The 25,353-nt window shown below is 38.1% G+C and overlaps 2 protein-coding genes across 9 annotated transcripts in view; one reads left to right on the plus strand and one right to left on the minus strand.

Moving 5' to 3' along the window:
- Positions 1–23,191, minus strand: part of PREPL (prolyl endopeptidase like) — a 57,612-nt gene extending 34,421 nt beyond the window's left edge. The window contains exons 1-6 of one of the 4 annotated variants that reach the window (XM_015083054.3): positions 22,998–23,191; positions 21,152–21,674; positions 8,114–8,236; positions 6,371–6,437; positions 5,625–5,828; positions 4,061–4,196 (exon numbers count right to left, since the gene is read on the minus strand). In XM_015083054.3, the coding sequence (XP_014938540.1) occupies positions 4,061–4,196; positions 5,625–5,828; positions 6,371–6,437; positions 8,114–8,236; positions 21,152–21,370 (749 nt within the window). In that variant the 5' untranslated portion in view covers positions 21,371–21,674; positions 22,998–23,191. Of the gene's footprint in view, positions 1–4,060; positions 4,197–5,624; positions 5,832–6,370; positions 6,438–8,113; positions 8,237–8,750; positions 8,813–21,151; positions 21,675–22,997 lie in introns of all 4 variants that reach the window. The other 3 variants (XM_015083053.3, XM_027072547.2, XM_015083055.3) reach the window with 3 other exon arrangements.
- A 140-nt stretch (positions 23,192–23,331) lies between these two features.
- CAMKMT (calmodulin-lysine N-methyltransferase) overlaps positions 23,332–25,353 on the plus strand; it is a 405,258-nt gene continuing 403,236 nt past the window's right edge. The window contains exon 1 of one of the 5 annotated variants that reach the window (XM_027072551.2): positions 23,332–23,752. In XM_027072551.2, coding sequence (XP_026928352.2) covers positions 23,483–23,752 — 270 coding nt within the window. In that variant the 5' untranslated portion in view covers positions 23,332–23,482. The remainder of the gene's footprint in view (positions 23,753–25,353) is intronic. The other 4 variants (XM_027072553.2, XM_053200545.1, XM_027072554.2 and 1 more) reach the window with 4 other exon arrangements.

Raw genomic sequence — 25,353 nt, forward strand, 5'->3', positions numbered from 1 at the left:
GATTTATTACAACCAATCCCTCAGAAATACAAGCAATTATCAGGGAATACTATGAAAAATTTTATGCCAACAAACTGGACAACGTGGAAGAAATGGACAAATTCCTAAACACCCACACACTACCAAAACTCAAACGGGGAAATGGAAAATTTCAACAGACCCATAACTAGTGAAGAAATTGAATCAGTTATCAAAAATCTCCCAACAAATAAGAGTCCTGGACCAGATGGCTTCCCTGGGGAGTTCTACCAGACATTTAAAGCGGTTAATACCTATCCTTCTCAAGCTGTTCCAAAAAACAGAAATAGAAGGAAAACTTCCAGACTCATTCTATGAAGCCAGCATTACTTTGATTCCCAAACCAGACAGAGACCCAGCAAAAAAAAGAGAGCTACAGGCCAATATCCCTGATGAATATGGATGCAAAAATTCTCAACAAGATAGTAGCAAATCGAATTCAACAGCATATAAAAAGAATTCTTCACGATGATCAAGTGGGATTCATTCCTGGGATGCAGGGCTGGTTCAATATTCGCAAATCAATCAACGTGATACATCACATTAATAAAAGAACCATAGGATCCTGTCAATAGATGCAGAAAAAGCATCTGACAAAATACAGCATCCTTTCTTAATAAAAACCCTCAAGAAAGTTGGGATAGAAGGAACATACTTAAACATCACAAAAGCCATTTATGAAAAGCCCACAGCTAATATCATCCTCCATGGGGAAAAACTGAGAGCTTTCCCCCTGAGATCAGGAACACGACAGGGATGTCCACTCTCACCACTGTTGCTTAACATGGTGTTGGAAGTCCTACCGTCAGCAATCAGACAACAAAATGAAATTAAAAGCATCAAAATTGGCAAACAAGTCAAACTTTCATTTTTCGCAGACTACATGATACTCTACATGGAAAACCTGACAGACTCCACCAGAAGTCTGCTAGAACTGATACATGAATTCAGCAAAGTCAGAGTACAAAATCAATGTATAGAAATTGGCTGCATTTTTATACACCAATAATGAAGCAACATAAAGACAAATAAAGAAACTGATCCCATTCACAACTGCACCAAGAAGTATAAGATACCTAGGAATAAAGCTAACCAAAGATGTAAAAGATCTATATGCTGAAAACTATAGAAAGCTTATGAAGAAAACTAAAGGAGATGAAGAAAACTAAAGGAGATACAAAGAAATGGAAAAACGTTCCATGCTCATGGATTGAAAGAATATTGTTAAAATGTCAATAGTACCCAAAGCAATCTACACATTCAATGCAATCCTAATTAAAATTGCACCAGCATTCTTCTCCAAGCTAGAATGAACAATTCTAAAATTTTTATGGTATCACAAAAGACCCCAAATAGCTAAAGTAACACTGAAGAAGAAAACCATAGTGGGAGGCATCCCAATCCCAGACCTTAGCCTCTACTACAAAGCTGTAATCATCAAGACAGTATGGTACTGGCACTAAAACAGACACATAGACCAGTGGAATAGAATAGAGAACCCAGAATTGGATCCACAGATGTATGGCCAACTAATCTTTGACAAAGCAGGGAAGAGTATCCAATGGAAAAAAGACAGTCTCTTTAACAAATGGTGCTGGGAAAACTGGACAGAAGAATGAAACTAGACCATTTTCTTACAGCATACACAAAAATAAACTCAAAATGGATAAAGGACCTGAATATGAGACAGAAAACTATCAAAACCCTAGAAGAGAAAGCAGGAAAAAAACCTCTTTGACCTCAGCTGTAGCAGTTTCTTACTCGACACATCTCCAAAGGCAAGGGAATTAAAAGGAGAAATGAACTACTGGGACCTCATCAAGATAAAAAGCTTCTGTACTGCAAAGGAAACAATCAACAAAACTAAAAGGCAACCGACAGAATGGGAAAAGATATTTGCAAATGACATATTGGATAAAGGGCTAGTATCCAAAACCTATGAAGAACTCACCAAACTCCACACCTGAAAAACAAATAAGCCAGTGAAGACATGGGCAGAAGACATGAATAGACACTTTTTCAAAGAAGACATCCAGATAGCCACAGACACATGAAAAGATGCTCAACATCACTCATCAGGGAAATACAAATCAAAACCTCACTGAGATACCACCTCATGCCGGTCAAGGTGGCTAAAATGAACAAACCAGAAAACTACAGATGCTGGAGGATGTGGAGAAACAGGAATCCTCTTGCACGGTTGGTGGGAATGCAAGCTGGTGCAGGTGCTCTGGAAAACTGTGGAGGTTCCTCAAAAAATTAAAAATAGATCTACCCTATGTCTCAGCAATAGCACTGCTAGGAATTTACCCAAGGGATACAGTAGTGCTAATGCATAGGGGCACATGTACCCCAATGTTTATAGCAGCACTTTCAACAACAGCCAAATTATGGAAAGAGCCTAAATGTCCATCAACTGATGAATGGATAAAGAAGATGTGGTTTATATACACAATGGAATACTATTTGGCAATGAGAAAGAATGAAATCTGGTTATTTGCAGCAATGTGGATGGAACTGGAAGGTATTATGCTAAGTGAAATAAGTCAGTCAGAGAAAGATAGCATATGCTTTCACTCATTTATGTGGATCTTGAGAAACTTAACAGAAGACCATGGGGGGAGGGAAGAGGGGAAAAAAGTTAGAGAGAGGGAGGGAGGCAAACCATAAGAGACTCTTGGATACTGAGAACAAAGTGAGGGTTGAGGGGAAGAGGTGATGGGCATTAAGGAGGGCACCTGTTGGGATGAGCACTGGGTGTTGTATGGAAACCAATTTGACAATAGTATTATATAAAAAAAGAAAATAATAGTGGAATCATATGAATAGTTCTAGTAATTTCTCATCAAAACAATCATCATCAGAAAAAAAAAAAAAGCAAGGGCAGCATCACGAGGCCAACAATGTTAGTTCTATGGGCTGGAAAAATGGAACTTCTTCAGATCTCAAATTCTCAATATAAACTGGGGACTGTACAAGATTTTCATTACATCCCTGTCAGTTTTGACATTTCATGAAATGATGGGTTACTTTTCTTGTTTTGAGTATCAATTTCACTGACATAGATTTGGTGTTAAATCTTTTTTTTTTTTTTCTGTTCAGACACTGTCCAAACTGTACCGTTAATTGACATATAAGGTGACAGGACCTGGTGTCAAGCAAAAATCTGTTTCTAGTAAGTCATTTGGAAAAGTGTATCTGGGTAAGAATAATGGGATTTTGCCAGATAAACTTACTGTCATTTCCTCTCACGCTTGCTGAGTATAAGACATGAGTCCTGGATTACAAGGAGTAAAGAGCATTACTTTTATAGTTTTATGTAGGTATGTATGTATGCATGCATGCATGCATGCACGTTTGTTTTTGAGAGAGACAGAGACAGAGTGCGAGGGGCAGAGAGAGAGAGAGAGGGAGACACAGAAACCAAAGCAGGCTCCAGGCTCTGAGCTGTCAGCACAGAGCCTGACACGGGGCTCAAACTCACGAACTGTAAGATCATGACCTGAGCCAAAGTCAGACACTTAACCGACTAAGCCACTCAGGTGCCCCAAAGAGAATTAGTTTTAAGAAGCAATTATCAAAATACTGGAGAGAGTAAAATTTAAACACCAGTGGACATTGTGGCTCAAAGCAATGGAATTTAAATGAAAGATCATCTATATAAAATGTAGTGAATTCTGTGCAATTGACACCATGGCATTCTAGTTTATAGAACCATATTCTATGGTTTATAAGAGATCTAGAAACGCAGTATGACAACCCAATTAAAGACTTAACAACTCTCCTCATATGTCACAGTCCCAAGACAATGTAAGCAACTTAGCATATGCAGTGTACTGGTATATTTGTGTTCACTCTGGAGTTTGAATAGATCCATATTCCAATTTTGAATCCAAACAACTAATAAAAGAATGATTATGTTTATCTTCCCTATTACACCTGGTTCCAGCTGAAATCAACATCTTATGTCAACCAAGAACTGCACTTTAGATAACTGGAGATAAACCCTGGAGGAAAAAATTTAATTTCATTGTTCTAGTACCTTGGGTCCTTTTCTGTGTAAAAACGTTCATTACGTTTGTTATCACCAAAAGTTGCTCGATACACATCATGACAGCGAAGGTTCCTCTGGAAGGTGTAGAATAAAACATCTTCCTCTTCTTCATCCTTTACCCATTCTGAAAGAAAATAATTAAAGATTTATAGACATTACATACTACTACTCGAAGTTGAAAAAAAGGGCACAGTGCATTCAAATTTTGAGTTTCCTCAAAAAAGAGATGCACAAGTTTATCCCTGGAAATGTAAATTGAACACAGGTTTGATCGTGGTCACCAAAATAAGTCAGAGAGCTTTCCAGAAAATAAAATACTGCCACATCAGTTCCAAGGTTTCGAGCAGTTCTCAGTCCCAGGTTTCTGAATAAGAGTTGAATGTTTAGTATTTTCAGAGTCACAGCTTACATGGGATGCATTGTTTCCATCTACAACCCCTAACTTTAAGTCTGAAGAAATACCAGATCACTTTCTCTCATGCCTCTTTCCTGTCTGCTTTCAAGCCACAGGGTATCTCATTTAATACATTTAATGCTGGAGTTTTCTTGCTCTTACCAGAAGCTGTCAATGGAAGTTTTCACACGATTACATCATGACTGCCACCTGGCTGACAGTAACTGTAAGACATCATTGTATAATATGGATCTTGATTTTTAAAGAGGTTAAAATGTGCAAAATTGTAAATCTAAGAATCGATTAGACTAAAATTTCAATTCGCCGCAAAAGCACTTAGTTATTAAACAATGGGGAAAATTAAAGTAGAAAATGAAAAAGGAAGATAAACTATGAACATATGTATCACTCGATGATAAAAGGTAAAATTAAAAAATTAAAAAAAAATTTTCATGTTTACTTATTTTTGAGAGAGAGAAAGAGAGAGAGAGAGGGTGAGCGAGCATGAGGGGAGGAGGGGCAGAGAGAAGACACAGAATCTGAAACAGGCTCTAGGCTCTCAGCAGAGAGCCTGGCACGGGGCTCAAACTCAGAATGGTGAGATCATGACCGGAGCTGAAGCTGTACGCTTAACCAACTGAGCCATCCAGGTGCCCCAATAAAAGAGAAAATTTAAAGTTGGTTCTACTAGTAAAAATATGACGAATTCTATTAGTGAGTTAGTTAGCTCAACATCTTCCAAAGTTTCTCGGTAGTGACCTTGGGCAATTTGCTCTAATAGTTGACAAGATAACGTGAAATTAAAAAAATAGATACCTAAAATTAAAGTTCAGTAACATATTAAGATACAACTTATGTGCAAAAATGTATCTGAGGTAATAAATTTGCAAAGAATTATTGATATATCAAAATAAACTGTACGGCCTGGATTCTGGTTGTAGTACTTTAAAAAACATGAACATGAATTAGGATATATAATTAAGGAAGGCAAGGTCTCCTGAATGAGAGACACACAGGAAGCTTTGGGTCCATAGGGATAAAACGATTAGGCATTCACTTTCTTATTCACTCACATGGACAAGTAAAAACGTTTCAAAAGTGCTGACAATTCTCTTACAGTTGTCATAACACAGAAGACTGTTTTGTTTGGTGGCTTACCAAAACTGGACACATTTGGGAAAGAGGCTTCCATTACAGGCTGATCACTTAGCTTCACAACTATACAGGTAGATGCTTCAGAATCTTCAGTTCTTATCTTAGCAGCTACATATTTTTCATCAGGAGCAACTCTGATACAATCAATGAAGGGCTGGTCTAATTTAAGTTCCTCCAAATTGAATAAAACTTCGTAATTATCATTATCTGCTGCATAAAGACAAGTATGAAAGTGATAACTCCACAAGATGTAGTTAAAAAAATCTTTAGTATTTCAATGTTTTGAATTAGCATTCCCCTTCTAGAAGAGGATACAATCCAGCCTCCTTCAGCCTTGATAACAGCTTTATTTGCATAGAAACTGGCATTTTGTTAGTTATTATTGTCCTATGCTATTCAGTGTTATTCCACACATTAGCCTATGTGATATTATTTGATAAATATAGTCTAGTATTTATAGATCATATAGAACCTAAAGGGTTATTATTTCAACAGAATTAATATAGGAGATATTAAAAAAAATGCTGGTTCCCACCTCCATTCTCCCCACCAAAGCTTTTGGATGTACCTGTTAACTATATCTTAAGTAAACCCAGATACTAACTACTTATTTTTTTTTAAATGCAGAAATAATCTAAAAAAAATTTTTCTATACCTTTAAGAAATTAATACCAAATTTCCCATGAAATACGTGAAGTATAAAAAATCAGAGTATGTTAAAAAATAAAAATGGGAAAACTGTGGTGTACCTTCTTCATCTTTGGAACGAACCAAGCAGCAACCTTCTTGATAATAAACAAAACCACCATGCTTCACCTGACAAAAAAGAAACAAATGATTTATTTAATAATTATTTAAACACAATTTAATTGTTTAATGATCTGACCATTTAAAATGAAGAAATGAAATCTTCAGTAGACCTACTGAAGTCTATGGATGAACACATAACAAATACAAAATGGATCACTTTTTACAACACAGTGGTTAAGATACGGTTTTCATACATTCATAATCACTGAAGTTTCTAACATATAAATGTAGGAGGCAACAAAGAGAAGGTGTAACAAAATCTATGTCGGTTCTTATGACTGTATAAATCACTTTAGGTATATTTGGGAGTATCTGACATCCCTATGGTGGGATTCCATTAATAGAGATTGAATGCAGCTTTAAGGTAATCCAAAATGAGGCAGATGAAGAAATTATGGCTCAGACTACTCTGAAAATCCGGTCAAAAACTTGCTGAGATTCTTTTCCTCTAAGTATGCAGTCACTACCAACTGTCCACGGTTTTGATTTGATTTCACACAAAGCATCTTCCAGGTTGACAGATATACACAATTTGAGATCGAGAGAATATTACTCAATATATAAACAGTGCTCTTGTCTAATACCTACATATTAAATGCAACTGACTGATCGACAGGATTTCAGGTAGCCTAAGATGCATTTATCACCTGCTAGTAAATGGCATATTCTGAATCTGGATTCCGGATTTTTAACCTACTGCTATTTCCATTCTCCTATGAATATGATTTTCATTTATAAGTTGTGGTTCTATTTTCCAGTCTTATTGGGAAATTTGCAACATGCATGTTCAATCTGTTTCAACTGAATATTTATGACTGTGGTAACCATAAAAGATCAAATACTTGGCTTTTGTGGTATTATACTACTTCAAGTGAATTCCTTTTATTAAAAAAAGTGTAGACAGGGCAATCAGATACTTTTCAAATAATAAAAACATGATGGTTTCATATGAACTTTTCCTTGAAATTATTATTATTTTTTAATTTAAAGTTTATTTTGAGACGGATAGAGAGAGAGTGCACGCATATGCAGAGGGGGGCAGAGAGAAGGAGAGAGAGAATCCCAAGTGGGTTCTGTGCTGATGCAGAGCTTAAACTCAAGAATTGTGAGGTCATGACCTGAGCCAAAACCAAGAGTCAACTGTCAGATGCTTAGCGCAATTGAGCCACCGAGGTGCCCCTCTCCTTGGAGTTGTTAACAACATTTTAAAAAAGAACTGGTTGTTTCCAAAAAATAGAATTAACACAATAGCTTGGAAATTCACTTTGACCTTTGTTTATTTTACAAATCACACTGATTATTCTCTGTTTAAGTTTTTCAGCATATTTTAAAGGTCTAATTTTGATGTGGGTTTATGTCTAAATTCACAAAGCACTTGATTTGCGGGGTGTCTCGGTGGCTCAGTCGGTTAAGCATCTGACGTCAGCTCAGGTCATGATCTCACAGGTCGTGAGTTGAGCCCCACGTCAGGCTCTGCGCTGACAGCTCAGACCCTGGAGCCTGCTTTGGATTCTGTGTCTCCCTTTCTTTCTGTTCCTCCCCCACTTATACCCTGTCTCGCTCTCAAAAAATAAAATAAACATTAAAAAAAGTTAAAAAAAAAAACCCCAAAAAACAAAGTACTTCATTTGCATCTTGACTGGTAATATGAGATGTAGGAAAAAAAAAGTAAGATATCCTACCTCTGCATTGATGATTTCATATTCTTCTTGTGGCTGTGTTTCTAATTTTGTTCTCACTTTTTCAAATGCATCCATGTTTTCTGAAAGTGAGTCTTTGTTTTCTTGTTTAATAGGCAGAAAATCCTGGAAGAAGTTTACTGGTATGATCATAATATTTCAAACTAGAGAAAAAAACCTTTGCTTTTTAGAGCTCATCCTTACTTACTTTTCATGCAAGTACTACAATGTTAGGTTTAAACCTATGAAATATATATTTCATCATAAATGATGTTTCTTAACCTCAATAAACGATCCCCTCTTTTTCATTTAAAGATGTAAACAAATAAAATAAGGTGAACACCTGATGGCTATACTATCAATTTACACGTATTTAATCCTTAAGATGCAGAAGCATTAAGAAGCACTGGAGAATGTTCAGAAATACTGTAAGATTTATACAAAATTAAGCAGGAAAGGACATTTACACATTTAGTAGTCAGGTGTAAGAGATAGAAAAATCTGTTTACTGAGTTTTATAAAGTACTATAATACTTCCTAAAAGGAAGGACAGTTCAAAGGGAGAGGAAGGCATTATCTTTATTAGTAAATGTTCACTATTACTCTATTCACAGCAAGTATTACAGGAAATGTGTCTTACTTTATATCTTTATTAGCTGCAATTTTCTTCTCTTGTGGGGATAAGGAATCCCCTAAATAGAACTGTTCATCAGATCAAAAGGTTAATTAATACTTTAAAAAAGAGCTTCTCTTTAAGTTTAAGGAAAAAATAGTATGTTCACTGTATACAAGAATAAGAAAAAATAATGGAAAATTAATAAACACGAGCAGAGATACAGATTATAGCTAAAGAAGCATTTAGTGTCTTATTGGAAGTATATATGAAAAGCTAATGGCTTTAGGTGACCTCTGGTGAGTATGTAAATGCCGTATGAATTATTAAAATTTGGATAAGGCAGAAACCTCAGTTATCACACAAAAAAGGTTCACTAATTCAAAACTCCACAGGTTTGTTTTGGTTAAGCAAAAAGAATTCTAGCCAAGATTTTCAACATCAGCTTTCTGCCCAAGACGACAACTGTACAGTGATTTGTGCCAGAGGGGCACTAAGCCTTTGGGAAGGACCTCTAACAGCTGGTAAATATTTATTGCACAAGTGTGTCCATGATACTTTACCAACACTGTAGAGAATGTAAGCTATAAATACAATTTATGTCACAGTTTAAAATCTAAAATTAAACACACGAATAAAACAGAAATATCACCAAAACAAATTACTGGAAAAATGATCATTTTCTACGTTTTTCTTTTGGACTTTTCGAGACGCTTTATGATTTGGATGAGATTCCCATTAGGAACAATTGTTGTTATGTCATTCAGTCTCTACTTCAATCATACACTTAATATGCTTGAATAATTATTTGAAATCAAATACCGGAGGCTCATGTTTATTTTTCATTTATTTTTTAGCATTTACACAAAATCTAGAGCTGATCTTTAGAGTAGTGAGGTGAAATATCCGTATTAGTAATTTCCTATTATCATCTAAAACACAAATCAGGAGATCATTAGAAATCTATCTTCAAACTGTAACTTAGCGATAGGAGCTGTTTTTTCATTTCCAGATATATTGCTTATTTATTCTGTAATTTCATCGGACCTTCTCAAGTAGAGTAGCTATGAAGTAGAGTTAGGATAGCTATGAGGAGTACCTCTTTCTATCTTGCAGTTTCTAGCACATTCTGCATCTCCTTTTAAATAACCATTCTTCTTTTTCTTAATACCCATTCTTATAGAGCCATGGCCAACACAGGGCTAAAGGCACAGAACTGGGTATACTACCTGTTCCCTTAGTCAATTTTATTCTTGATTAACCTTTTTCTGTGTCAAAAATCCAAATATACCAAGCTTATCTGAACCAAAATAACCCTGAAAGCAGTATGATTTTTAAAAGCCTTAATTTGGAAGAATTCAGAGCTTTGTAAATAATTCCTTAAGCAGAATTACTCCCAGAAAAAATTGAGGTTTTCTACAATATTCATAAAGTATTCCAAGTTGTTCTTGGTTTTAGTTCTGTCCCAACAATACCCATTGGGTGTTTTAAGCTTTCATTTCAACGCCACTTAGCATTATCATTAGGTTACACAGCTAAACCTACCCATTACAGCCAAGTATCTTAATATGTTAATAGTCTACTGGTCTGAAGGGCATATATACTACCTAATGGAGCTGAGGTGAGGATAGCTTTAACTTAAAATTTTAAGGTTACATATACAGTATCAAGAGATATCAAGAGAGACTCCATTAGTGGAAAAAAGCACTCTTTACCTTCCAGGTAGCCTAGTATAAAACCATTTTAACAATGAAACTTATGAAACAGGAGGATGGAATATATGAACTTCATTATGGCAAAAAATGCGTAATTCTAAAGACAAAAAAATCACACAGTAGAAAAATACTGGACAGCTTTTAGTCAAGATGGTACCATTAATAAATGGCTAATTCCGAGTCCAGGGCAAGAGAGTAAAAAGTAGGCTAGTCAGAAAGCAAGGAAATGCCCAAAGATTAATGGAGCTGCATTAAAAGGGCTCGTCTGTAGAGGTTCCTACATCTGGGACAATTTGAGCATCAAAAAAATAATGATTAAAACTGATATTACCCTGAAAAATATAAAAATTCAAAGTAAGTTGAAAAACCAAACCAAACCAAAACAAAACTCCCCAAACACACTAAAGTGAAAAAAGAGTTCAACAAAAAAGAAAACTCTTCTTTACAAAATAATATCAGCTAATAAATGTAGAAATAATAGAATCAGGAAAATCATTAGCAACCCCAGTGAAACAACTGATCAGGGTAAAGATCATCAACGGTTGTTAAATGTATTAGGTGAAATGATGTTGGGTAACACAGTACTGAAGTACTACCCTACTGATTACTTAGTAACTGCAAAGGGAATAAGGTCCCTTTATGTATGGAGAACTAGCAATTATTACTGTAACCAAAATTATCAAACTTAACATCATTAATAGTAGGAAAGACTGACATTATAGGTCCTGTGAAATGCAGTATGAAGCATTTCAACTTGAGTAGAGAGTAAACCTAAAGGAAGTAGAAGAAACAAAATAAAGTGGTTTCAGTGAAATTGGTAAAGAAACTAGAGAAGATCAACAAAATAAAAAGTGGGTTCTTTTCGGGGCACCTGGGTGGCTCAGTCGGTTGAGTGCCTGACTTTGGCTCAGGTCATGATCTCACAGTTTGTGAGTTGGAGCCCTGCATCAGGCTCTGTGCTGACAGCTCAGAGCCTGGAGCCTGCTTCGGATTCTGTGTCTCCTTCTCTCTCTGCCCCTCCCCCATTTGTGCTTTGTCTCTCTCTCTCTCTCTTTCTCAAAAATAAAATTTTCAAAAAAAAAAAAGTTGGTTCTTTTCAAAAGAATATTAGAAATGAAAAAGGTGGTATAACTACAGATATAATACAGATTTTAAAAAATCACAATAAAGTTCTTTGTGTGTATACATTTGAAAACAGATAAATGAATAATTTCCCAGAAAATAAATGAATTCTAAAAATGGATAAAAAAGGAAGAGCTGTATAAGCCAATAACTATCAAAGAAATTAAGTGGTAATTAAGTATCCTCTTAAAAGAGATACCAAACCCAGTTGCTTTCAAAAGTTTTCTTAAATCTTCAAGGATCTTTTCAAATGCTAAGAAAACAATGTCAACTATTTAAAACTATTCATATTATCAAGCAAATAAAACCTTGACACCAAAACTGGACAATGACGATAAAAGACAATTAAAAATCAATCTTATCATAAAATATAGACTAAAAAAACCAAAAGTATAATGAATTAATGTATTTTTAAAAAGCACAAAACGAAAAATAGTAACATAATAATAAAATGCTATGTGACCAAGTAGGATATATCTTAAGAATGATTACAATCTATTTGTATTACAATATTACAAAATCTATTATTGTAATCTAACACAAATAAAAGAGATAAATCTTAGGGCCATTTCAATTAATGCAGAAAAAAATAGAAAATAATCAAGGCACTTTAAAAAAACAATAAAACGTTAATTAAGAATGGAGAATTTAGAAAAACTAGGAACTTCTTTGACTTGATAAACAGTCTCTGTTGTTTTACACTGGACCATATGTAATCTGTAATTAACATACCTGAAGTGTATTCATATTAGTACACACCTTATTTAGCATCTGTGAAACACGTCTTAATAATCTTAATTATATTTACTTAAAATATCTAGCTATATTCGCTATTTTGTTATTCAAAAGTGATTGTTAAACGAAGGGAAGTAATCGTTTCCTATGCTCTCTGCCTCCAATTCCTTTCTTCCTTTTCCTTGCCCTTCTCATTCCACTGACTCTCTTGTTAAGGTCACTGATGGCCACAGGACTGCAAAATACAAAGGTTATTCTAGGTATTCATATTACTTAACCTATAAGCATCATGCCACAGTTGATTACTTCCTCCTCCTGAAAACACTTTTCTTCACCTGACTTCCAGAACACCTCATTTTCACTGTTTTCCTATTTCACTGGCCCTTCTCAGTCTCTTTAATGGGTTCCTACTTCCTGGCTTCTTAACATCAGCATGCCCTGGACCATTTCTTCATCTACAGTCTGCACGAATTCCCTTGATGATCTCATCCAGCCTCATGACCTTAAATGCTATTTATATGCTGAGGACTCCCAAATTTGTATCTCTAGCCTGAACTTTCCCCTGCATAAGCTGAACTTCTATACCCAACGGACTTGTTCAACATTTGCACTTTGGATGACTAATAGGTATGTCAAAAAAAGTCCAAAACTTCCAGTCTCCCCATGTATCCTCTCTCCCAAAAAAATATTGTTCTTCAGTCACTCCCATCCTGATAAATGACAATTCTGTCCTTCCAGTTGCTCAAGCTTCAAACCAGTCTTCTTTTTCTCTCTTGATACAACCAAGTGATCTGCAAATCCTTTCAACTTTTAAGATACATCTAGAATCTGACCACTTCTTACTCTTGTACTGGAACTACTCTGGTGGTACTGTTATCCTCTCTCCTTTGGATTACTGCAAAAGCCTAAATGCTCTCTGCTTCTGCTCCTGTCTTCCATAAGCTATTTTCAACAAAAGAGCTAGCATGAGCCTAAAGTCAGATATCATTTCTTGACTCAAAGCCCTCCAATGGTTTCCCATCTTGCTCAAGAAGAAAAGGGAAAATGCTTGTAATGGTCTACAAGGTCCTAAAGGATCTTGTTTCACTACCTTGCTGACTCCATCTACTACTGTATTCCTCCCACACCTACTTACTCTGAGCCACACTGGCCTCTTTGATATTGCTTGAACATGACTGGCTTGCTCCCAACTCTGTTTCTTAGAACCTGCTATGCCCTATGCCCAAACACCTCCTTCAAGCTATTTCTCAAATGTCACCTTCTCAGTTGGGCCTTCCCTGACCATCCTATTAAATAACAACTCTCCCTATCTCAGTATGGCCTATTCATTCTTTCCCTGTCTTATTTTACGTTTCACTGTACCTATTGCCTCTGATATACTTTATATTTTATTCATATACTTTTTCGCTCTTCTCTCTTCTCTCAACTAGAATGATAAGCTTCATGACGGCAGGGATTTTTGTTTCCTCTGCTCACCGCTATATACCGAATTGCTAGAATGGTGCAGAGTAGGGGTGCAACAAATAATTGCTGAGTAAAATGAAACAAAGCATAAAACATAAAAATTAAAAAACCCATTTAAATAAGACATCATAAGCAAAGTGAAAACACATAGCACAGAAAAGATACAGAAAAGATACCTACAGCACACAAAAGACAAAGGACATGTAAATACCTCTTATGAACCAGTAAGAAAACGAAAACTCATTGGAAAAATGGTTAAGGGATGTGAACATGCGATTGAAGAAGACAATACGGGTTAATGAGCACAGAAAAAATCCTCAACTTTATCACTAATCAGGACACTGAATATTAATGACACACTTGACATACTGATATATTTACCTGTTGGAAGGGGAAAAAAGAAAAAGTCTGATAATATCAAGTGTTACTTGAGATACAGACAGAACTCTCATATACCTGGTTTGTAAGCTGGTTTTATCAATTCAGAAATTAATTTGATAAACATTAGCATGTGAATGTAATCAGGAATTCTTTTATTTATTTATTTTTTAAAAGTTTACTTATTTTGAGAGAGACAGAGACAGCATGCGTAGGGAAGAGGCAGAGAGGGAGACAGCGAGAATCCAAGCAGGCTCAGCACTGGCAGCGCAGAGCCCAACATGGGGTTTGAACTCACAAAACCGTAAGATCATGACCTAAGCAGAAACCAAGAGTCAGACACTTAACTGACTGAGCCACTCAGGTGCCCTCCCTACAATCAGGAATTATATAATAGTTAATAGCACAATTAAATGAAGTATGGTTTTTATGGCCTAAACTCAGTACCTATATATGGATAACTCTTCCCAAATTCCAGACTCAGATATCCAACTGTCTATAGAAATCTCCACTTTATTTTTTTTATTTTTTAAAAATTTTTTTAACGTTTTTATTTATTTTTGAGACAGAGAGAGACAGAGCATGAATGGGGAGGGGCAGGGAGAGAGGGAGACACAGAATCGGAAGCAGGCTCCAGGCTCCGAGCCATCAGCCCAGAGCCTGACGCGGGGCTCGAACTCATGGACCATAAGATCGTGACCTGAGCTGAAGTCGGACGCTTAACCGACTGAGCCACCCAGGCGCCCCTGAAATCTCCACTTTAGTAGTGAATTATATCTATTTCTTCTCTGTCCTCACCCTTAAGATCTAAGTAACAGAGTATATACTTGTGACTATGACATAAGTCCATCTGAAACGTAATGATGCCTAGATGTGCTTTGGAATTTAATGATTTTGCAAAGTTAACATGGTGCCTATCCCAGTAAGTGTGTGTGTGTGGGGGGGGGGGGGGACACTATCTTGTAATGAAACACAGAAGATTTTGGAGCGAAACATCTATTAAGTGGGATAAAAACTATAATAGCTTTGTGTCAGTTTGTGGGGGATGGGGGTAGAGTTAAAACAACTTCTGTAAGAGGCTTCTGAATTTTAAAATGCAAACAGAAGAGGGATTATCAACCTATATTCTCTATTCCTCTACTAAGATGTCCACAATAAAATGTAATCATCCTATAATGAAGAAGTTTGAGTGATTCTAGCTCTCTAATCTTTCCTCAAATCTACTTCTCTCCATTCTCATGGCTATGGCCTTAGGTTAGACTCTCATCTTCATGCATCTGAGTTCCTGGCAAGGCCTCCTACTTCCAATCAATTTTCTGCAGTTCTGTCAGAGTGATTCTTCTAAAATGCCAATCTGACTTCACCTGATTTTCAATGGCTTTCTGTTACTTTTAGGATGTAGTTTAAACTCCTCACAAGATTTACAAAATTGTCTATACATGTTCTGGCCCCTGTTTACTTCTATTGGTTCATTTTTGACCACTTTGGCTACACTACTTGTACAGATGCCCTCTCTAGATTTGAAGCTTTTACACATGCTGCTCCCGCTGCCTGGCAGGACCTTAACTACATCTGAGTCATTTCTTTTTTTGTCTAGCTCAATCCTTTATTTCGGGAGGTAGGTTCAATAATTATATTGCATCCACAGAATGGCATTCTTAAAACTGACGTAGGCCCATATTTATGGGGACAGGCATTCATTTAATACTACTGTCATGCAATGTTTCAGAAACAGGGAAACAATGTTGAACAAGATAGGAATGGACCAAACCTTTTTGAAAGTTACATTTTATTTTTTAAGGTTTATTTTGAGAGTGAGCAAGCATGCATGTGCAAGCTGGGGAGGGGCAGAGAGAGAATCCCAAGCAGGCTCCATGCTGGGTGTGGATGCGGGGCTCGATCTCATGACCATGAGATCATGACCTAAGCTAGAACTGAGTCTGATGCTTAACTGACTGAGCTACCCAGGCGCCCTATGAATTTTACATTTCAGTTAGGAAGACAAAATAAAAAGGGAAAATGACCGATGAAATAATAATTAGAGTGGCAGGAAGAAAACAAAGCTAAAGTAGAAAATAACAAAGCGAAGAAGTTACTTTGATCACCATAATTGGAAATGTACTTTCTTAGGAAGTACCATTTATCAAGACCTAAAATAGGACAAGAAACTAGACATGTAGAAGTGACCTAAAGGGAATGCCATGTACAGGCCCTAAGATGGATGGGAAAGAGCTGTATTCTTTGATCTGGGATATAATCACCGCAGCTTTACCAAGGTGGACGGGGAGCAAAGTGACATGAAATAAGACAGTGTAAAATGCTACGGGCCCTTGGGGGACATGGTTAGAAAACTGGATTTTATCTTTATGTAGTAAGAAATTCTGGAAGGATTTTAAGTTGGGTACGGACAGATTTAATTTATATTTTAAGATCATTTTTCCAGTTGTACGGAAAATGGGTTGGAAGGGAAGAAGAGGGCAAACAAGGAGCCTGTTTAGGTGGCTTTACTAGCAGTCCAGGTGAAAGATGACTATAAAGGTGATGGTATGGACAGAGAAAAATAGATGCAATATATATATTGGAGGTTGGTGCAGTGTTTCTGAAAGCATGTCAACATGATGGCATATAGGATTTGGGATATGTGGACATTTTATTAGAAAGAATATAACTAGCGTATCAATTTGCACATCATTTACTAAATTTATTCCTTGGAATAAGAGAAGTTGATGAAGCTAAAATAAGTAAATAATAGCCTTGGTGCTATTGAGATATGGCAAAAATCATGAAGCCTGTTTGGGATACAGTATTTAGTGAAGTGATGGCAGGTAAAGGAATGGGAAGAATAAAAACTTCTGTGTTTCCAGTTGTGAACAACTGAGTATACAGCAATGAAAAGTAGAACTGGGTTGGGGAAGTTCAACTGTGGAAAGTTTGTTGCAAGATGTTCAACTGGCAAGTGTTAATTAAGTAGGCTGTAAAATACCGTGTAGCAGAGGGGAGTCTGGGATGAATAACTGCTACGATACTTAAATCCATACAAATGGATAAGACTGCTTGAGAAGAAATTAAAGAGAGAAAAAAGGGGCAGGACTAAGCACTGGGAAACTCCAAAATGCAGACGTCCTATGAAAGAAAAGTTAGAAAAGAAGACTGAAGACAGGTTTGTAAGGGGGGGAAGAAAACCAGGAAAACATGGAGTCAAGAAGCAAACACAAAAGAGTCTTTCAAGAAGAGATGGTCAAGTGTATCAAATTTACTGAGAAAGCCTGTAAGAGGAGGAAAGAGAAAGGTCTACTGGGTTGAAATACGCTCCATCATTGGTGACACTGACATGAGATTTTAAAGGAGGAATAGGAGCCATACTCCAGCAGGTTAAAGAACAAATGGACTGTGGAGAAAATATGAAGCTGTACCTACAAGGCAATCTCACTCTGAATTACTACAAAAAATTGTGAGACTACAATGTTCACTTTCTTTTCTTGCTTTCCGGAGTTTTATTTTTAAATTAAAAAAAAATGTTTATTTATTTTTGAGACAGAGAGAGACAGAGCATGAGTGGGGGCAGGGGCAGAGAGAGGGAGGGAGACACAGAATCCGAAGCAGGCTCCAGGCTCTGAGCTGTCAGCACAGAGCCCGAGGCACGGCTTGAGCTCAGGGACTGAGATCATGACCTGAGCTAAAGTTACGCTTAACTGACTGGGCCACCCAGGTGCCCCTCCTGAGTTTTACTTTAAAATATCCCCTTTCTTCTTCTTTCTGATGATGTTTCAAACCCTTTAGTAATTCCTACAAATCACAGGTCAGAAGTGCTAGTGAGGATATCCACTACCAAATTATCTATCTTAGAACTACTGCAGGATTTGCTATAATCTGTATTGTAGAAACAGCCAACATGTTTAGTCAAAGGATTTAGCATGTTCTCTTTTCTTATTTGGTTTTCTTTTTGTATCTTGTTCAGCTCTGCGTGATCAAAGATCTTAGGAATTATTCTTGAAGGCAGAGCAGAATGCTGTAGAAGATAAATGTGGTATCTGGTTTGATGTTGGTCTTTGACTATTACTAGCTGCTGTAGGAGTATAATGGACTAAATTCAACTTGCCTTCTGGTACTGTTGAATGGAAAGCTAAGGGGCACCTGGGTGCTTCAGTCAGTTCAGTTAGTTGAGCATCTAACTTTGGCTCAGGTCATGATTTCATGGTTTGTGAGTTCAAGCCCCACATCAGGCTTTCTGCTGTCAGTGCAGAGTCTGCTTCAGATCCTCTGTCCCTCTCTCTCCGCCCCTCCTCCGCTTGCGCTCTCTCAAAAATTAACGGGGTGGAAAAAAAAAAAAAGGAAAGCTCAGGTACCTGCCAGTAAGAACTTCAGAACTAAATGAATTCAATTAGGTTTAGATCAGTAACAGTTGGTAACCAAGTGTCTCTAGATCCTAAATGCAAGTCTGCTGTCAGTGTCAGGCTGGGAATTTCAGAATTATCTGAGAAACTTAAAGAAAAGAAAAAAAAAAAAAGGAGGAAGAGGAGGAGAGAAAGACCCCAGCCATAGAGATTCTGATCCAGCAGATGTGGGATGAGATCCAGAAGTCTGTATTTTTAAAGAGCTCCCAGGGACTTCTGATACACAGCTATACTGCAGAATACGGTTGGTACTAAAGAATCCCAAATGTATAGGGGATAATTTGTTAAGGTTAATAAGGAAGAGCTACAGAATCATGAGACTATAGCACCTGGAGGACTTTTAGACTACTACGTTGAAACTCCCTTTCTTTTTCCATTCAGGAAGATTAGAATCCTGGCTAGTTCACAGACACACCTGTCATAGACAGACCCCTTGACTTCTGGCATTTCTGTTACATATGCTGCCCCTCTTATTCTTTAGTTAACTTAAACAGGTCTTTGCCTTACGGTAAATATATATATTTGTAATTTGCCTACAGACACCAACAACTCTTTTTTACTTTATTATACCTGTAGGAGTGAACAAAGTTGGAACTGAGTGGAAGCTTGCTGAAAGAAGAAAATGTGCATTCTTGTTTACAGGTCTCCTCACAGCCTCCCCAGGTCCCTGGGATCACACAAGACAGGGAGCACAGCTTTCAGATCTTATCACTTCTCAGAGAAGAAAACGATTGATATATGACACATGAAAGCAGGACCAGTTTTTCAGGTTGAAGAGTTACTAAAAGAGCTACTTTTCTTGCAGTCATTGAGTCAGGTTAAAGTTTCTAGGTGACAGGAATCTAGGAAAGAGAACTGAAAAGTTGCCTCAGGGACAAACGGAGGGAAAAAATAGTCAACCTCCTGTTCAGGGTGTGAGCTCATCTCAGCTGTCACTTCACTGGTAATTCCTGCCTGCTATTTATAAACTAAGACTCAAGAGTACTAGATGACAAAATGTTCTAAGCAAAATGTAAACTAAGATGTTCTATAGGTCCAACATTTTTCCAACAGGTAAAATTTAAAAGTTTATCTTTCTTAAGTAGACTAAAGCTGCACACACAGGCACAAAATAATGAAATGAAAGACATAAAGAATTTGAGTAAAGGAAGATGCAAAATGCTAAACTAAGCCATGATACTATAAAAAAATAATTTGAAAGATTAAGACATAAAGAGTAAAAAAGTCTAGGAACTACAGATAAAAAATCAAAAGCAAAACCAAACAAAAAACAGACAAAAAACCAAAACCCACACAAGAGCCCACAAGTATGAACTAAGAGCAAATGTTAAATAAAATAAAGGAATTGAGCAAAAGAAGATGAAAAAAAATCATTTCTAAAACGAGAAGCCGTTCAAGTGTCCACCGACAGACGAATGGATGATATGGTATATAAATATACAATGGAACATTATTCAGCCATAAAGAGGACAAAATTCTGATATATTCTACAACAGTTACATGAATTATCTAAAACAGGCAAATTCATAGAGACAAAGTAGATTAAAGGTGACCAGGGACTTGGAAAATGAGGCAGTGGGGAGTTATGGTTTCCTGGGTACATTTCTTCTGGGAGATGACAGGGATTTGGAAACAGTGGTAATGGTTATACAACATTGTGATTGTAATTAATGTCACTGAATTATACACTTAAAAGTGGTTAAAATGGCAAATTTTATGTCATATATATTTTACCACAATAAAAAATGAAGTAGCCAAAACAGACTAAAAAGAAAAAAATCAGTATGCAACAAAACAATTTAAACCGGAAATTAAAATATTAAAATAATATGCTGAGTTACTGCAAGAGTATCACCCCCAAATATAATTTAAGGAACCTAAGGAACATAACAAGTATATGGTGGGGGAGGTATGTCAAAGTGGCAGGAGCATAAATAGTTTCATCCCAATTGAGTAGGATGTCCACATAACTTACCATCATAACCAGGACATTTTTGAGAGAATACTATTAATAATTACACAGGGACAAGAGGTGTAGATGGGGCCTGTCCCAGGCAAATTGGAATGTGTGGGAACGCTCCCTACAAGGGCTATCAGATCCTCAAGGTTGTGGTCAGGCCCATAGCTTGGGGTCTGGTGAAAGTACAATAGTCTGAGAACATCTTCCTGAAGGACCCAAGTGGTCAAAAGTCCAAGTCTTTTTTTTCTTTCTTTCTTTCTTTTTGTTTGTTTACAAAGAACACACAATTACATAGAGTTATGGAAGCTTACAAGTTTGGGATTCATAAAGCAATTAGTATATTATTGGATTTTTTTAAAAGCTATTATGGTATTCCAGGCATTTCGGGAAGGTGAATTATACTTTGAAATGCACGCGTAGGCATAAGATTTCCTAAGCTGAACCATTTTTCATTAATATACATCTTTATATATTACATTACAGCTCTATAAATGCATGTTTTCACACTTATATTGAACTATACACAACTGAGTTTTAACATTATAAAAATCACACTAGAATTACTGAGAAAATTAGTAACTGATGGCCTATCCATTCTTTATTATTAAACTAAAATTTATCTTAATGACCTATAAATAGGTTAACTTAAAAAGTCCATACCTTACATGAGAAGCTCCGACTCGGGATGTTCCTTGCTAACTCTGATATCGTGGGTTTATCCTGCAGACACTTGGTTAGGTGACATTTTTTCAATTTTATTCTATTGTAACAATGATCAGCGAAGTTATAGTGATTCAAGTGCTGTTTCTGCACGCATTTCCCAAGGCGAGGAATACTATACTTCAAAGCCTGGAGAAATAATTTGCTCTTCTGCTGCATGATATCAGAGCGCCTGGTTTATGCTCCCTTTGGGGCTGTCAGCACATGATTTCACAGTAGTGGGTTCTCAGAATATCTAAGATCCACAGTTCTTATCCCTCCCCTTCAGGGCCATCCACCCCTCAGGTTATGAATAACTGCAGACAGCTGATAACTCAGGTTAAAAATACCTGAAAACTTGTATAAGTTACAGTTTCATTCAAATGACACCTCTTGGCAGACGTGACTTAAAATGTCTCATTTGTAAAGTCAATCCTATCAGGGTCAAACTACGCAGCACTGATTCTGGTACACATGAGGCAAACTAAAAAACAATAACAAAACAAAACAAAAAACAAAAAAATAAAAGAAAAATTTGCAAACAAACACATAGACTTAATGGCATCTCCGGAACTCTTGAGGGCTTTACAAGGCAAAATGGCTTTGGTCTTACATAATTCAGAACATGTTTCCGGTGTGTATATTAGGAAAAAGCCTAATTACTTAATAAAGGTAGGGGAGTGTTGAGTGTTTGCTACATGCCAGACACTTTTATACACTTTGTCTAATTTAAACTTCATAAGGACCTACCCGATAGAGTAGCTATTGTAATGTTCATTTGAGCCAACTGTGGCTCTGGGCGGTTTTAGCAAAGTGCCTTGGGTCATTTGGACAGTAAGTAGCAGAGCAAAAAGTCCAATCTGGCTGGCTCCAAATGTTAGACGTAACAATGGACTTAACGTTAAAAAGGTGTTGAGCTCTTTAGTTACAACAGAAGCACATCACTTTAAGATGAACAAATATAATGTGAGGCCGCCCCTGGTTTCTGTTGAAAAGATGGTTCTTATTAAACCATCAAAGGCTCGTATTTAAGAGAGACACCTGGGTTCAGATCCTCACTCGGGCACTCACCACTTGTGCCTCAGTTTCTTCATCTGCAAAACTGAGATGATGACATCATTTACCTTATGGAGTTGTTGTAAGAATAAAATTACAGAATTTATGTTAAGATCTCAATACAGTGCCTGGCATGTAGCGTGCACTCAATAAATGCTTGTTACTATTATTACATAAAAAAATCTAAGTTTCTTGCACACTGTTGAATATCATCATGGGAGTCTTCCACAAAATGCCCCTCGGTATCAAAGATACACTATTGCGTCAGATTTACTACAGATTTGATCCGCTCCGACGATTCCGCCCCCCCCCACCCCCCACCCCCGTAATCTCTGTGTCGCAGCAAAATAACGGGCGAGTGGGGATAAGAGATCAGCAGCCAACACTAACCACCTCCACCTCCCCGCCCACCAAGGTCCCGTTACAGGGGCCTGTAAGGCCCTAAGTCATTATATCCATGCCAGAAGCCTCAATCCATCCATCTTTCATCCGCAGGGAGAAGACAGTATGCAAAGATAAGGATGGGGGGGGGGGCACGAAGGGGTGTTCCGGGAGGACCTACTCGTTTTCCCTGTGCAACTCTCCACCCCAGGGATAAGACGGCGTGAATGAGAGAAGGTCAGGGGAGGTGGCAGTATGTGCCACGCAAAGAAGGGACGCCAAGCAAAAAGCGACCAGGGGGGCTGACGGGTGTCTGGGTGAAAGGAAGGAGAGGACCCCGCCCCCGCCACGGTATGCCTTCCGTACGTACGCAAGTTGAAGGACAGTTGGCCGGGCTCTAGACACCGAAACGAAGGAGGGCAAGTCTGAGAACCAGAACCTTTCAGGAAGGAGCACAGGTGTCACCTCGGTCGCGTCCAGCCGAAGTCTGCGTTCCGCAGCCCGCAGAACAACAGCCAATCCAGAGCCGCCCAGAGCTGGTTTGCAGCACGCTGATCTACGTAACCCCAGTCAAACACTAGCGCTAAGCGGATTTCGCCATTTTTATTGTGGTCATGAATAGGTTCTCCTCCAGTGTTTTTTTTTTTTTTAACTGTCAAAGTTCTAAGACTTTTGGTTCTTTGCTAGTCTTCTGTGATCTAGATGAGGCAGGGGACAGTGGGAAAAGAGGAGCCGGGGTCCCATTAGTTCTGCCACAGCTCCTTACCCTTTGGTCTGCCCTCACAAAAGATGGCCACCAGCAAAATGGTGCAATGACGCGCTGCCCTGGTTGCCAAGGAGACACGAATACCGGAAATGCGGAATTCGGGGAGGGCGCGCGCGCTGGGGCTGTCGGAGCTCACAGGTCCTGACTGGGAACAAGTACACAGGTCCTGGCAGGGGAGAGTTGTGGTCGCGACGGCGCGTGGTATAGGCGGGTTTAACGGGATGGAGTCGCGAGTCGCGGATGCCGAGGCCCGCGAGGCTCAGAGTGCTGCGGGCGAGGGCCCAGCAAGCGGCGACGCCTCTCAGAGGCTTCCAGTCTCGGAGCCCTTGGGAGCTGCCCGGTGGAAGCTTCTGCGGCAGGTAAGAGAAAGCCCACTCACCTCACCTTTGCCTCTGGCCACTTCCTTCCCGGGTACGCAGCGAGCGACCGGTAGAGTGTCTCTCCTTTTTGCAACTCTGGGAGTTCGCTCGTAGTTTTGCCGGGAGCCACGTGAGAAGCGCCCCCTTGCTTCGGTTAAAGGTCCCACCAAAAGGGAAGAATTGGATTGGGTGGGGCGGGGAGGGGGCAGCCAACACTGAGTTCCTGGGAAACTCAGATGGAAGTATAAGATCTTTTTTTGGACATTTGTTTGCATCTCGGGGACTCTTCTCTGTGCTCACCAATCCAATTGGTGGGACCGCCGCTCCCCATCCTATGCTATTTTCTTTCTTGCTTCTGTTTTACTTCTTTCCCCAGGTTTCTTTTCCTTGCTTCTTATCTCCCAGCCTCAGTCTGGTTCAAGTCTGGCCCCTTCCTCGGAAATCAGCGTGGTTGACTGTGTTGGGACTGTGAAGTTGCACGCGGTGTCGGTACAGCGAAGAGTGGAGGGTGTATCCAGAAGAGCTGCTTCTGTCTTTGGTGGCATGTGAAAGTTTCGTGTTGATCTTGTAGTTTGAAGTGATCAGCAAGATTCTTGGTGCCCAAGGTGGACTAGTCCGGGTGTGTTGGTTTGTTTAACGGCGGTCATTTTCTAGTACTTTAGAGTTGCTGCTGTTGGTAACTTCAGTTGTACACAGGTTTGACAAATGTCTGATTTGACATCGCCGACCCTCTTTCCAAACTGCTTGAAGTAAAATCTGTTTATTGTTTTGCACACCAGTGTTAATCCTCTGCCTGAGCTTTTCTCCTGAAAACTTGACTCGAGGACATTTTCCACTTCTGACTGTTGTATTTCGAGAAGGATTTCCCAGCTACAGCCACTTGGAGATTGTTTGCAGCTGTCTCAAGTCACTTTTTCATATAATGTCATGATGTGACTCAGAGATCATTTCTTTGCTGATGCTTTGAAAGTGTATCCAAAGCATTAATGGTCTGGTTTTGTTACTAATATTACAAAATTATAGGATATTAAATGCATCATTCATAGATCATTCTCATAGGAACTTTCTACAGTGAAATAAAACAGCAGTTAAAGTTGAATTATCAAAGTAGTAAATTAGGGCATTAAATTAATCAAATCTTATTGTGATAATTTCAGTGATTCTTAGTATGGTAAAAACTCCAGCTGACCATCACATATGTTCATTCTGAGTTGCTGTCTACATCAGATCAAGGACAAGCTTCAGCTATGGCTACCATTTGAACTCCCCACATACTTTGTTTGACATTTAATGTTTTGGTACACATGTGTATTTTGCTTAGAGTCTTGTCTTCTTTCTTACTCGATGAAGTTCATTTTTCACAACTACATTTTAACATCCTCTGTGAAGCCTCTCCTAACTCATCTGGGCTGAGTTAGACCCTCAACTCACTCTACCAGTGAACCCCATATCATATCATTTTATGATCATCTGATCAGAGTCCATATAACTTACCAGAGTGGGAGTTCTCCCTGGGAAAAGATGATATTTTATTGATCTCTATCCTCTGCACCTTGCACAGTGCCTGAGTGGTTTTTAGTAGATGTTAAGTGTTGTGGAAA

Source organism: Acinonyx jubatus, chromosome A3 (genome assembly GCF_027475565.1).
Source record: "Acinonyx jubatus isolate Ajub_Pintada_27869175 chromosome A3, VMU_Ajub_asm_v1.0, whole genome shotgun sequence".
Taxonomy (NCBI): domain Eukaryota; kingdom Metazoa; phylum Chordata; class Mammalia; order Carnivora; family Felidae; genus Acinonyx; species Acinonyx jubatus.